Source organism: Syngnathus typhle, linkage group LG2, assembly GCF_033458585.1.
Source record: "Syngnathus typhle isolate RoL2023-S1 ecotype Sweden linkage group LG2, RoL_Styp_1.0, whole genome shotgun sequence".
Classification (NCBI taxonomy): domain Eukaryota; kingdom Metazoa; phylum Chordata; class Actinopteri; order Syngnathiformes; family Syngnathidae; genus Syngnathus; species Syngnathus typhle.
This window is the reverse complement of record NC_083739.1, coordinates 18141780-18156928: the sequence shown is the minus strand read 5'-3', so window position 1 is coordinate 18156928 and position 15149 is coordinate 18141780. Positions and strand designations below refer to the sequence as shown.

General features: G+C 42.6%; 1 protein-coding gene and 1 long non-coding RNA gene across 3 annotated transcripts in view; one reads left to right on the top strand and one right to left on the bottom strand.

Annotated features, from left to right (window-relative positions):
* Positions 1-5317, top strand: part of LOC133150426 (uncharacterized) — a 33961-nt gene extending 28644 nt beyond the window's left edge. For both annotated transcript variants that reach the window (XR_009713766.1, XR_009713767.1), the window contains one exon: positions 1136-5317. This is a non-coding gene — a long non-coding RNA (uncharacterized LOC133150426). The remainder of the gene's footprint in view (positions 1-1135) is intronic.
* A 6671-nt stretch (positions 5318-11988) lies between these two features.
* Positions 11989-14414, bottom strand: her9 (hairy-related 9). The gene is made up of 4 exons (XM_061272578.1): positions 14072-14414; positions 13869-13964; positions 13681-13768; positions 11989-12979 (listed from the first exon to the last, which is right to left on the bottom strand). The coding sequence occupies exons 1-4, from the start codon at positions 14177-14179 to the stop codon at positions 12405-12407; spliced, it is 867 nt and encodes a 288-aa protein (XP_061128562.1). The 5' UTR covers positions 14180-14414; the 3' UTR covers positions 11989-12404.
* Positions 14415-15149: the final 735 nt, after the last annotated feature.

Below are 15149 nucleotides of genomic sequence, written 5' to 3'. Positions count from 1 at the left end.
ATTGAGTAGGTCTGTTTGTTTTACTTTGACAACAGCTCTAACAGAAATATCCAACGCAAACTGTGGAACAGGCACGCTCCAATCAAGCAAATTAATTTTGCCTGTCCATTCAAAATAAATTATTTTCTAGGACAGACACGACTTCAACATATGGCTGGTTCCTTTACAAAATTTAATTTCTGCTCTTTGTTTTTAGGGCAGGGAGGGACACACTATTTTGCAAGGCTTACGTATTTTTATGTTCTGGCAAGAATTAATGTTTGCTCAATGACAATATGAAGCCAGTTTTCTGAACAAACACAGATTGTACCATTTACAGACTTGTCTTAAGTCCAAACTGTTCTTTTAGCACAATATTGTTGTAAAGAAATGAAAAAAAAATATTGACAAACAATTACCCATCCCAAAATTTAAGAACACATCAAAGGTGATCAGACAATCAGAGGTGGGACACGCACCTCTTTGACTTTCTGCCTTCTGTCAGGTCTACCGGACCAGAACCAAAAGAGCCAAAGACGCCTTCCTCCCACAAGCCATCACAGCTCTACACTCAAAACACCACTAACAGTTACCATATACAACAATTTGTTGCCGACTTTTTTCTTTTCAAAACATTCCTGGTCTCCTTCACATAGTCTTATTTTGTATACTTATATATTATTTTATTGTTATACGTATTATTATTACGGTGCAGTCTACTTCAACTAGAGTTACCAGGCTTGGTTCCTTGACTTATAAAGGGCTCCGGTGTGCTTTATAATCCTTATATCCATCAGACAGTGAGTGAGTAATAAACAAGCAATCCACCGGCTTCCTAAGTGACCTGTAATAATAAATCAATGAGGGTTTGTTAGTCTCTTCATTTAAACAAAGGCCACGGAATAAAAAGCCTTTAAGATGACATGTGAATTGTCAAACAAACTGTTTAATTTGTGTCAGCTGTAGAAGCAGCCCAAATTTACATCTGATTGGAGTTTAATGACCCATGGCCTGCTTTGGCGACTCGGTCGCCATGGTGACCGAGCTCTCTCAACGTTTCTAACAGACTCAAATGTCCTTTTTTAACCATTTGAAATGCGTCATGCGAGCCAAATGGGGCTGAAGCCTTGTATGTATCAATTTGTTTCTGTTGCAGGGCCCACTCTCACCCCGCAATGAATATATGGGCCAGGGAATCGTCCCACACAATGCCCACAGCTGATGCGGTTGCCACAGAGACACGCCCACACAAAGGTTTGGAATGATGACATATGGTCTGAACCTGCCCAGTCGCTGGACCCCCAAAAGGCTGACTGCATTGATTGACAAAGGCCCACGTTAGCCATTTATCTGTGCCTACTCACTTCATGGTAAGATAAACTTTTTTATCAAGTTTCCATTGCCCTGCACAAGAAGTAAAGGGCGGGTGAAAAAGCCGCTGTGTAAAGTGGGAGAATTCATCATGAAGTCATTAACAAAGGCTTTCTTTCCACCTGCTTTTACATTCATATGCACATCAGTGTCATGTTTAAAATAAAGAGTACAAGGAAGAAGAGCTTTTATTTGCAATGATGCTAATCCACCACATTCCATCTTGTGAATTGTTTGATGTGCTGGGTTGGAAGCGTGGAAAAGAAGGAATGCATCCCAAATTCCCAGAAGCGGGTGGAAAAAGCACTCCTGATGAAACATTCTGAGGCCCAATTAATATTATTTCTTTTAGGTTCGGCCACACACACACACACACACACACACACGCACACACACACACACGCACACACACACACACACACACACACAACTGTGTATGACTAGTAGTGGATAAACGAACATTTTTAGAAAAGATAAGGCATGTGACTCTGCAGGAAGTGAACTGTATTGTATGCACTTCTCTTCTGCCCCAAGCACTATTAGAAGTATTGACCTAATTTCTAATAATTGTTCCATGAAATTGCCTTAGTTTATTCCTAACAGTTTTTTTGTCTTCATTTGCTTTGCTTTTTTGTTGACTGGGCTACTTTCAGTACTGTATGTGGATGTTAGCTTTTTGGGCCAATCAGATTTTATCCTCTTTGTGTTGCCGTGACAATCTAATCTAGAACAAAAACCTAATATTTGTAATGGGAGCCTTTTTGTTACTTTGAACAAACAGATTTTAAATAATTCATCTTGGTTTTTCTGGCCACTTGGTCAGAGCAGGCCAATTTGGTCTAGCAAAACACATCAGTTACAATTTGCACTCTTCTTTTTATCATCAGCATAGTTTGTGAATAGGATGTATTGTGTTTATGTATTTAGTAAGTTTTTTTATTTTAAATATAACATAAATGGTGATGTATGTGATGATGATGATGGTGATGTTTATGGCAGTTGTGTCACAGTGCGTCACAGTGAGTCTTGATGGTTTCCAAAATGAGCACATTAAAGACCTTGCAATTATCAGTATGAAGAAAAAAAAATGCAGGTAGTTAGCACAGAAATGTAATTGTTGGAGTGTAAATCCCTCTGGGCCAGAGAGGGTCTGATTCTATTAGTAAGTTAAGTTGTTTGTGAAAAAGACATTCAAGAGTTGACCTGCTTCATGGCTCACCACTAAGCTATGTGGTGATGTCATGCTGCCTTTGTATGCCGAGAAGGATGCACCATATGGGAGGCAGAAATTGTGACTTAAGCATCAACGTGTGCCCAATGTTGTGACTAGTCAGTGTATAAGATACAAAACAATAACTTAACAAGCTAACAGCTTACAGACCAAGCCAATAAAAACAAAATCGGGACCAGTTTTGGGTTCTGACCCTAATTTTTGAAAACTAAATGTTATATTTGGGGAATACACACGCTAACACTGACATTGTTGGACAGAGCAAACATAACAAAAGGTACCGGGTAGTGAGTGTCATGTGACGTCAGCAAAGGTGACAGAGTGGGAGTGATCCGGAAGAAGACTTTACTGATTATTTGATCCAGAGGTGACAGGCCCTTCTGCATATGACCTGTCATCTCACCCCGGTCACCCGGCCGCCCGTCCGATGCATGGACGCCTCCATTGATGCTGTCAGGGGGAGGGACCCAAGGAGACTATTTTCTTGAGAGGTCAGAAACCCCCAGGTGGCTTGCTGAAGCTCCCTGAAACACTTGAGGGAGCGACACTCCATGTAGATCTGTCTTAAACGACCCCACTGGAGCTGTCAAACCGGAAACGCGCCGTGAAATTTGAGATACGCGCCTAGCGTCCATCTCAATTAAGCACGCTGTGAGTATGACATATGAATCTTATTTCAACAAAACCCGCCTTTCATATTACCGAATGGCTACCCGACATGCGTGCATCATCTGGGACCATGTGACCCGACACGTGTGCCGCAGCAATACATAGAGCTCCCTTGAATTCACACACAGATTTAAAAATAGCCACGAAAGAGGAAATCCCCTCAACTGCAATGGACCTGCACTACAAAGACGCTGGAACAATGAGGCTCTCGCAACTAGGAATCCTCCCAGACAATATAGGAAGACTGAAGCATCAGAGAGTTGTTTTTCCCGTACAGACTGTTGTGTCTAGAGGTGGAAACCTCTGACCACCACCGCTGACTTATGGCAACAGGCCACGAATGAAAGGATGCACTGAATTGTGGAATAAACACATCGGTTTGCATCTGCTTACAGCTGCAGAAGCCAAAGATTTGTTGTTCCAATGCTCACTAATACACTTGGGCTTCATGAACAGCTGACGACGGCGGTCACGTCCTTCCTGGACTCGAATGAGCTTTAAATGACTTCACAAGACATCTCAGCTAAAAGCTTGATGGGCGCCCACACTGTCCGGTCCAAAGGATGAAGATAATGCTACAAGCAATTAATTTGCAATCAGCTTTGTGTGTGAAGAGTTGTGATGTCAAGAAAGGCATTCCAGCATGGGCTGTACACAACTTTGGAATGCGATTATTTTGGTGTTTTCTGGTGATTGTATGTATTCAAATTGGTTCAAGTTTACCCATAGATTATTAGTGTCTGGGGTTTGAATAAGAATCTAATTGGTTATAAACATAGCCACTGTCCAAAAGTCCAGCAGCAGTTTTTGAGTTCTTCAATGTCTATTGTTTAGCTATTTTACACCAAGGCCTATGCAATAATAATAACAATAATAATATATTTTCCAGTTTATAAAACCCTTGCTCACACGTATATTTTTTTCTTATTTATATTATTGAGATCATTACTGTATTGCACAATTTTACATTTGGTCTATTTGGTTGTCATATTTATGCACCTGCAAGGTAACCAAATTTTGTTGTCATGAAAATTATAATGACAATAAAAGCAATTCTGATGTCTACAAAAACAATAATACACCCAAAGGAGAAGAGAAAGCCGCTTTGATTTTTTTGATTTTCTTGATCGATTAATTCACACGGATTCATTAAAGCCTTGTGGTGCATTCTGCCCGGTAGTGCTATTCCAAGCTACTCTTGAAGCTTGGAATGTGAAAGTTTGCACTAAAGGAGGAACCAATAAGCCAACACCTTCCTCTTGATTGACAACCTTACAAAGGCAATGGGGCAGAGTGATTTGTCAATGGGTATAAATCAACACAAAGAGGTATTGATTGGCAGCCAAGAAAAGAGCGCGGGACAAAGAGTGCGGCTGTGGGGTCTTGGCCGAGTAATCAATACTGTGAGTTCTGCACGGGGGAGCCATCCCACTTTGTGTTGATACAGTCAGAGGCGCAGCAAAGATCAGCTATTGTACAGATGAACTGGGGCTGTCAGTCAGCGCACGGCCGCACGGCAGGGGAGCGTGACCCTGTACGCTCCGCACAAATATACAAACGTTAACCGTGACGCACACATCAGGCGTTCCCAGACGCATTCACGGATGACAGAGCCAGGCTGGAATGATTGTCGACAGCAGACTTTGTACCAGGAAGCGATCAGATTCATATAGTGGTGGAAGGATTTGTGCTGCAAGTGCACAAATGAATTGTTGTTGAAATTGTAGTCCCGCTTGTAGTGGTAATGGTGTATGCTGTTTTCCAACATATATATTCTGCCTTTGAGGTTTTCTTTAAAATCCACTTGTGAATAGTTGCTTGTTTGCAAATACATAATTTATTATCTATTACCAGGTACTGTATTTGTTTAAATCACAATAAAACTTTTTCTACATCGAAAAGCTTTACTTGTGAATTAATTTTGACTTTTATCACAAAACAAATATACAGAATTCTAAAATGTGATATTGACTAATATATTAAATGAAGAACACAACAATGCCTAAACAATTGCAAAAAATGCTAGTGGGACAAATATGAGTGTGAGTGCAGGAGTGAGTCATTGATTTAACTTTGCTGTTGTTTTGTGGGTTCTATTTTAAGTATTGTTTCTGTATGCTACATTTTATATTGAATCTGTTATAGAGTAGGAAAACATCCAGATCAAAAGATATCCTGGAAACTATTGCAATATTCCTATTGTAGACTTATTTTTCACAATACTATTGCAATCTGCCCTCAATGATCACAGTTGAAAATTTCATTTGAAAGGACATTCTGATGTCGTATTATGTTCATTTCTAAAGGCTGTGCTTGAGTACCTCATTTTTTTTCAGCAATTTGCAGGACCTTCCCATTAAAAAAGTAACTTTTTATTATATTAGACATCATTTTACTCTTACGCACTAAATAATTGTATTTTTTCATATGTAGAATTGTACACGAGCAGTAACCTGTTACTGCTTTCGCCACACTTTCCCCGCTCTACACATATCTTAAAGGATCAAATGAGTTGTATAGCTGCAGAACTGAGTGTTTTGGTTACCTAATTCATAAGTAGAATTTGATGGGAAAATGTTAGGAACAGCGTTTATAATTACACAACCAAGATACACCACTAAAATGTACGGTATTAAAAATGGCTAACTTTCTGACAGCAAAAACCAATTTTTGAGTATAAATACACATTCTAATCTCATTCTAATCTGAAGGTTTATGACTACTCCAATGCTTTAATAACATGCATGGCTCAGTGTTTTCAAGTCACCAACTACCACTGTACAGATCCAACAGATCTGACGGCTGGATGAAACCTTGACTGCACTATGACGAAGCGGGTGAAAAATAACAACTTTATTTCACTTTGACAAGTGATTCATTCATAAAAAAATAAAAATATATATTGTGGTGAGGTGTACAGACATACAACTAGACATTAACACAAGGTGGGATTCCCCTTGTGAATGTGCTGAGAATAACACTGTGTGCGCGTGTGTGTGTGTGTGTGTGTGTGTGTGTGTGTGTGTATTAGTATGCGCGCATGTCTGCATGTGTGTGAGTGTGTGTGTGTGCCCATCACTAATCTTATCACGTATTCATCATGAGGCCCAGTCTCTCAAACCTCAAGAGCAGACGATGATCAGAGATGAGTGGTTGTTCTGGAAGAGTGATCCACCCTGCAAAGATCAAAACACGCACATGTGCACACACACATACTCACGCACACACACACACACACACACACACACACACACACACACACACACACACACACACACACACATGAATTATTTATTTGATGAAATAGTTGTCGATTAATTCATTAGTAATTATGGCACCCCTAAACTATTAAAAATCTATATTATTATTTTGTGCCACATTAGTCTAAGAAATATTCAAACAGAGAACAAATTATATTAATTCAGATTTCAATTTTATGTTATTTAATGTTCTATTTCATTTTATTCTAACAATCTGAGTGTGTGAGCACGAGTGCGTGTGTACGTGAGTGCGTGTGTGTCGACGTGTGTACCCAGCTGCATTCCTTCCAGTTCTTTGGCCACATTTATTTGGCGAGGGCCCATGGCCTTATTGACACTTGTCTCCTGTGCCTCCTGCACGACAATCCATGCAATGAAACCACAAGTGGGGCACACACTGTTCAACAGTTGCTACAAGAACAACATGAGCAGAGACAAAGAGTGTTTACCTTCCCAGGGTATGATAAAAGTAGCAGCAAAAAACTGGTCTTATTGCATAAGTAAGCGTAGTGTGGTCAGTTTCACAATAGGAATTGCACTTTTTATTACAAGCAGTTGTTTACTTCACATTTGTACAGTGTCCATTTTTACTTTACGGTCTTGGTTACTTTCATTAAAGCAACTGTGATGAGATTATGATCCTACCTGGTGTGTCTGTATTATTTCAGTTGCTATCAAGAAAAGGCGCAGCCTCCTGTACGCACCTTGCCTGCATTGCCATCAAACGGCCAATTACGTTTCTGGAAACAGATTTTGGACTATTATCCTACTCTCACCAGTTCCTTCCTTCTTGATTTTCTTGTTGAGTAATATTCTGGTCTTTCCATTCTTTGCTTCTCCGTCTTGTCTAAGTGGTTTTGATTTCTTCTTGTGTTGCTCTTTTTGCAGTTGTTTCAGCCTCTCTTCGGTATGCGAACTGCAGTTAGCTGCCATTCTTTTCCGTTTGTTTGTAGTAGCCAGGGCTGGACTGCAGTGCCGATTGCTCTGAGACGGCAAGGGAAACTCAGGTTCCACCAAATAAAAAAAAAACATTGAAATGTTCATTGACTAAATATGTACCGAATCTGCTACTTCTCTCAAGTAACTTCCTTGTCATTCTTTCGTCGCAGCGCCACAGCACTTTAATTTTATTATACAGTCAGACGCTGAGTGCCTACTGTTTGGTAGAGTGGGTTGTTCCACTGCACCAAACTGGACAGTCATCGCATAAATGCTGGGCTGCTTTATCACGCCTATCGGATGCTCAGCGTCTCTGGAGGTGTATGGGGCAGTGGGGCCGCCCGGATGCTTGGCTTCTGCATGATGGTTGGATGATCTGTCTCAGGCGGAGCTGACCTCATATATATGAATTTAGTTTTATGGAACTATGTGGCAAACAATGACTTTTTAGGTACAGAGAGGCTATGGGTGCTTATAATCACGCCTTCGTGCAATTGTGTGCTGACGTCAGCGCGTGTTTGCGCACGTACTCGCTTTCACGCTTACTCGTATTTGCACTCACTATCTCGTGTCGTTGTTTCTTTTGTTTTGTTTATGCTCACTTCCCAGAGCTCTCTTGGTTCAATAAATACAATGTCAAATTGCTAGTTGTTGGTTGTGAGGAAGCGAAGGGAAGGAAGAGCATAGGGATTAAAAGGCGGATGGAACCATAACAAAACCTGGCCACATCTGCTTGAAAGATTTTCCCAAGTGTTAAAGCACACACAAAGGGACAGTCTGTGAGATGGGACGAGTAACCAGGACATCCTGTTTGAGAGTCAATGCTCACTCCCAACCCACTCACCCTCCTACCACAGTGCTAAAGAGACAGTGCAGCTGTCACCACCTGATTTAAGCGGCATGGCAAGGCCTCGGTGCTCTGGGATGGCTGTTCAGGAAAGAACCGTTTTATCGCACCTCACTGAAGTGCCAGAATTGTATCTGCCAAATGAAACACTTACTATACTCTCCATTATGGTAGTATTCATTAGCTATTTTTTGTCCATTCCCAAATCAGGAACTTGATACCAAATAAAATGCTGAAATACATATCAGCCTAATTTTCCACTTCAAAAATAAACTTCTGCTACTGCTATTCCGTCCGCTTGTGGAGGCCCAATGATGTCTCAACTACATAGTATATGTAAAAAGTAAAACTTGTAATGATATTGTTTCAAGCAAGCTTCCAGTAGTCTTTCAGTAATCTTTATTTTCCTGAAATGTTTGTTAGACTTGGAACATGTACAGACATGTGCTCGGACAATGTGACACACGGACACACAAACGTGCACACACCTACACACCCAAAACAATTAAGTGCCACTAAACATTAGATCGCATCACCAGCTACAGTTTCTAAGAGTAAATCCTGATCAGACGTTCAGTAGATTACTAGACATTCCATTCAGCAAAGAAATGGTGCAAGTAAACAAAAGACATGACATGAGGACATCCAGCATTTAATTTCCTTTCTTCTATAATATGTCCATGACATTTGCAGAACTTTTTTCATGGTCTTTAAACACACTTTTAAAACAACACAAACCCCTTCAACAGTATTGAGGGAACAAGCGCAATGTTTAACACAAAAATATTGATCAAACAATACAGACAAATACAGACTGTTGCAAGAACATTTACAAAAAAATCCAAAACACGAACTGCAATATAGTTGCAATTGTTGCAAATATGCCACGTCGACAGAGATTTTTCCATTATGATGCAGGTGGCAGCCATTTTAGTTATAAATCCTAACGCAATGCAACCTTGGTTTTTCATTTATAACTAAAAATAATTTCACAGTTGTTTAGTTATAAATCCTAACGCAATGCTACCTTGGTTTTTCATTTATAACTAAAAATAATTTCACAGTTGTTCCAACTTCATCACAATTAAAAGCCATTAAATTATCATATTGCCAACGTGAGTGCCATTAGTCAAGCATTTATCGCTGCGGCAATCCAGAACTAAAATAGAATAACAGCTGCACATTGCAGAGGATAGCCAAGGATGACCCCACGATAGATAAAGACAGTATATAAATCAAATGCGCTCTTAAATCTAGTCATCAGAATGACCCGTTCTCAGGGGAACTTTTCTACTTTCTTTATTGGAATCTGCACTAGCTGCAGTGGCTTGCAGACCTCGTGCAGTGAAAGCGGAGAAGGCGCTGAAAAGCCAAACCTAACCTCAGACACTTGCCTTGTAAACAACTTGTGGGAAAAACCGAAGCCCAAGTGGCACACGGACGCTGTGATACTTGATCAGGCTTGATGCCACAAGCCACCCGGGATAACCTCCACGTTCCACACTGTCACGCTATAAATACAAAGACAGACAGGAAATGTGAAGTGAGGAAGATTAAGTTCCCTCATAGTTGTTGCCCGCAAACACTCGGGGAGAGGAATCAGATTGTACTTTTCCTGAGCTTCAACAGCTTTTTAACATGTCCCCACCCCCCTTTGCTTCTCAGGAAAACAGGTGGAAAACCATCTAGCCTGAACACACACTTGCACACATTTCACCCATACATGCTGAAGGGAAACTAAATCTGTTAGAATTCATGCCACACAGAATAACTGCTTTCACATTCAATAATAATACTAATAATAATAATACTAATAATAATCGTGATCATAATGCACTTTACATTTCAGAGAAATGTCAAAATTGATAAATGACATAAATGAATGCCAAAATTGATAGGGCTCATCATTTACTCATCGTTTTTGTGCTGTTTAATGGTTTGCCGTGAATATTTGTTTCTTATGTAAAATGGGTGCCATGCCTCGCTTCTCGTTGAGAAGCGCGACATTCGGGCGTGAGAGAGACGCACTTGTCATTGTCGCAGCTCAACTTGCATACGAAAAGCACTCAAGTGCTGGCTGTAAACACAGCCGCGTCTATACACAATGGCAATTGTAAATTTGGAGGGAGATTTGATGGTGAACGTTTGGCGGCAACGTGTTGCGCGCGTTCAGCCCATTGAGTCGCTAATGAGAGTGATAGATTGTGGCTCCTCGGACGACCCCGACACCCTCAAAAGCCGCTGCTCCCATGGGATGTGACGGCCACGTCCCCGAGGGACATTCAACCTTCCATAGGAATCCTTTTCATCATCGGGGAAGGGGTTTTACCGCCCGTTTCGTTCAACCGAATTCCCTCTCGTGAAACAAAATCTGAATGTGAGTCAATTGATTCAAATGCAACACGAGCTTGTGGACTGCTTAAGTGCTCCCAATAATATCTATCAAAATAGACTCGCTCGACTTGTTTTAACCGTTGACTCTTGGATAAACAATTCGACCCACCCGAGTCTCTTTATTTATTCATTTCCACCGGACCGTGAGGCTCACTCGCGGGTGTCCGCCTCCACACCTTTGCGCTTGCGGCTGCGCTTAATGGCTGGCCCCGTGCCCGACCACAGGCGGACTAGTTCGTTCGCTTTTCACGACCTCAACTCCTCAAAGGCATCGCTGAACTATTGACTCAGACGCGCAGGCAGTAAGAAAAACCGCAGAGGCCAGACACGCTGCCAACTGCTGTTTGGCTGCGGCTCTTTGCAAAGGAGACTTCAGTGTGTCGTTTAGACACCGTGTCATCCGCAGGGCATTGCACCGGATGAGGTGAATCAGACTCGCACGCGATGACGATATAACCATTTTAAAAAGCACAGAAATTTCGCGTGAATAAAATTAATAATATAATTAATATTACTTGGCTATAAAAACGGCGCTGCGGTAATCTAATGTCGCGCGCGCGCGTGTGTGCGTGCGTGCGTGTGTGGGTGGGGGGGGGGGGGGCTGCAAGTCACCGGTTGCTGACACACGGCAAGCACCACGCCATCATACAGAAATACATCCCCCGGATTTGGAGCCCACTTCACTGCAGGGAGGGGTTACGTCTAAGGAAGACGGTAATTGACATAATGGAGTGCTGTGTGCAACGGATGTGCAGTGTAAACGTAAGATTTTAGTCACATTTAACGAGTTCATCCAACTGCTTGGCCAAATTCCCTCACTTTCCCCATTCAAGATGCGTCACAAGCCCACTAGAGGGGGATGGAATTGAACATTTGGGAGACAAAAGGAAGAGAGGATTCTCATGTTCTTGATTGAATTCAATCCGTTTGTGACATTAACCCCCAAGCACATTTCCCCAGCTCATGAATAGACTTTTGCGAGCTCCCGCTGCATTTTGGATGAGATGCCCCATAGAACTTATATTTTTTTTCAAAACAGGTGAGTGAGAAAGAGAAGAAAATAGAATCCTTTGTCCCACCTACAGCCAGATGTGAAGAAATCTTGCCAAGCTTGACTGAAAAGTTGCCAATTCAAGTTGCACACAAGGACAAATCCCCACACAAAATATTAATGTTGGAATTTTGACTTGGAGACAGGTTTGTAAGTCAATGATTGCGCGTGTGTGTGTGCGTGTGTGTGCGTAAGGTTCTAATTTGGATTTAAAAGACAGGCAAAAATGGACTTAACACAGATACTGTATTTTTCAACAGTATTTATTCAAACATTGGAAGAATACCAGTTCTTTCTTTAACAAACAGCAAAACAATAGAAAACAGCTTTGGTGTAACAATCAAGAACAACTCTGTACAAAACTAAACCTTTTTATAAAAAGTACTTTATAGCAAAAATCCTATAAATCAACACATCTGCATGTACAGGTTATTTATCACCAAGATCCAATTGGAACTGGTCATAAATGATAATGATCCATCAAAGGCTTCTGTTCCATAAAACGAAACAAAACAAAAAGTGCCACATGAACATTTTCGGGGTGGCGTAACAGAAATGTCACAGGTTAGATCCTCTTAACAGCTGCAGGTCTGAATTCAAACGTAGTGGCAGTCCCACAGTTCCATGGTTGTGTTCCCCACGCTGGCTTTTGGTGGCGAGGCTCTACCAAGGCCGCCACACAACCTCGCCGCCGTCCGGACCGGGACTCACTCCTACCGGGCTGACCGCCTGGGATCCCCCAGAGAAGGAGGTCATGCCGTGTACGGGTGAGGCGGCAGTGCCCGCCGAGGGCCCGTTGACCGCCATGGGCAGCCCGGCATTTGCATAAAGTGGGATCACTGGGGCTGTGGCTGCTGCAAAGGCCGGGTTGGGAATCAAGAAAGCAAACTGTCCATCGGAGGCGGGCACCAGCTGGAAGCCGCCAAACACCTTGGGGGAAGCGGCCTCGGCCGGGCTGAGTTTGGAGGCCATGGCGGCGCCGGGGCTGATGGGCAGGGTGGAGGGCAGCTGGACGTGCAGGGGCTGACCGAGGTGAGCTTGCTGGGACGCGGCCTGCTGCGAGTAGTTGATGGCCATCATCTGGCTCATGCAGCCCGACAGGTGGGTGAGCAGCCTCGACCTCACCTCCACATTCACCCCCTCCGAAGTGGACAAGAAGCGCGTGACCTCGTTCATGCACTCGTTGAAGCCGGCTCTGTACTTGCTCAGCACGGCGGCATCAGGGGAGAGAGCGGCCGCTGGAGAAAAAGGAGGAGACAGACTGATGTTAGTGATGCTTTCTCACTGGCCTGTGTCTCATCACTTGCTTTTACTGCCTCTGTGTTATGACCAAATGCCCATGTTATTGTGCTGGAAACTATCCAATTTCATTTACAGGGTTAGAATTATTAATATAGATTAAATAAAGTGTCATACAGTGACAGTCAGACCAACCAAATGCTTTCTTGGGTAGAGAATTGGATTTTTCTTTCACTTTCTTTCTACCATTTCATTGGTGTACTACATTTGCCATTAAGTAGCCAAACAAAATTTGGACATTGCTATATTATTTTCAATCCATAGGCCACATTTGGAAATGCCCAAGTTTACAATATTGGTGAGAAAGGGGGAGGGGGGGTCCGATTTTCTTCTTCCCACACATTTCCAGGCATTATTCTTACTCTTTTTTTTTTTTTTAATGAATTCCTTGTTAATTCCAATATGAAATGAGCATTGTCATTGTTTACCCTTTAGTGTTTTTATCTAAAGCTATTGCCAAGAATAGCTGCTGATTTACAAAAAAGAACAATTCTCTTCCACTACCATCACACAATCTGCATCATCCTTCCAGTATACATGTTTGTGAGATTTTTGTGTTTGGTGGTGTGCCGTGGCTGTTATGTAATGTAAAATAGACGCCTTTGCTAAATAGAAGTGTGTGAGCGGGAATTCGACTTACCACTCATCTGCACTCGCTGCAGGTTTCTCAAGTGCTTCACTGTCATCTCTAGGATGTCTGCCTTCTCCAGCTTGGAGTGTCTGGAGCTCTAGAGAGAACGTATTTCAACTTTAAAAGAAATCTCACCCATTTAAAGTGTAATTTATCTTAAAAGAAGCATAGAGGTGAAAATACTAAAGTTGACCTACATCTTTTTTTAGCGCGTCCAGGATGAGCGTCTTAAGTTGGCCGAGACTTTCGTTGATTCTTGCTCTGCGTCTTTTTTCCATAATGGGCTTGGATGACTGAAGGAATAATAATCGAGACAAGGTTCAGTTAATTGTCGACGATACAGAATTCACGGCACATCCTGCATCATAAAACTCATTCGCTTGCATAGGGCGACAATTACCTTTCTATGCTCACTGGCATTTTTGGGCTTGTCCGGCGTGTGTGATCCGTTTGCAGGGGCACCAGCCATCGGGGACCCCGTCTGCTTCTCCATGGTGTCGGCTGGCATCGTTCCTCAGTTTTGGCCACACGAATTAAATCGATAAATCCTTTCTTGGGGAAAATAGATGTTGACACGATTTTTTTTTTCAAAAAAAAAAGTTCGTCCACCGAACGGCCCTGTTTAAAAAAAGAAAAGAAAAACTACTCCCGTCATCAGTATTGTATCACCACTAAGTCACGAGTGGCGGCGTCTCGACTTCTGCGGCCGACACGCGCCACAGTACTTATACCGGCGCGCGTGCTCCCACATCGTGTGAAAGCTTCTCTGCATTCTTTCCCACACTCGCCTCAACCAATGGCAGAACCGTCTCGCCAAGTGGGCGCAAGCCCGGACACTGATTGGCCAACACCCCCGCGCACCGTCAGTCACGCGCTGTTCAATCAACCCGCAGCGAGGAACAACAAAGCCGGTCGAGCGGGCGGCTGGGTCGGGAGGAGGTGAGACGCGGGGGAATGCGTTTGGATGTTTGCTTCCAACTTTAGTCGGTGCTCGTGAAAAAAAAGAAAAATGTTGTCTGTTTTCTGCGAACATCTCTAACACAAACAAAGTATATATCATTTTGTTTTTAACGTTTTCACTTTTTTCTTCTTCGGCAATATTCAACTTCCTGGTGTTAGAATACAGAATAGATGTAAACATTTAGGTATGCGTTTAGGTATAAATAAACTTATATTTTTATGTCAGCTTCCGGACGTGCGCCGCCTGCGGGATCATGGCACGCGAGGGAATTTTCGCAGTAGCACGCAGCCACCCAATGGCGCGCGCCCCCTTTATGCAAACAAGGCGTTTCTTTCCCCGATTGGCTGCCTGAATGGCTCTGTGTCAATCATTTCGACTCGGGGAGCAGCTCGGGCAGGCCGGTTTAAGGGGGGCTGGAGTGGAGGGGAGGGGCGGAGCACATCTGTCCGCGTGCCAGTAGTGCCGGATTAAAATTTGGTTACTTCTCAGAGCGCATAAGATTGATGCACAGTATATA

Bases quoted from the DNA above. Each gene is read 5' to 3' on its own strand.
- her9 (XM_061272578.1), bottom strand. From the start codon at position 14,179: ATGCCAGCCGACACCATGGAGAAGCAGACGGGGTCCCCGATGGCTGGT. The intron at 13,769-13,868 runs GTAGGTCAACTT...CGTTCTCTCTAG, and splicing joins TGGACGCGCTAAAAAAAGAT to AGCTCCAGACACTCCAAGCT. The intron at 12,980-13,680 runs GTAAGTCGAATT...CTTTTTCTCCAG, and splicing joins GCAGCGAGTGCAGATGAGTG to CGGCCGCTCTCTCCCCTGAT.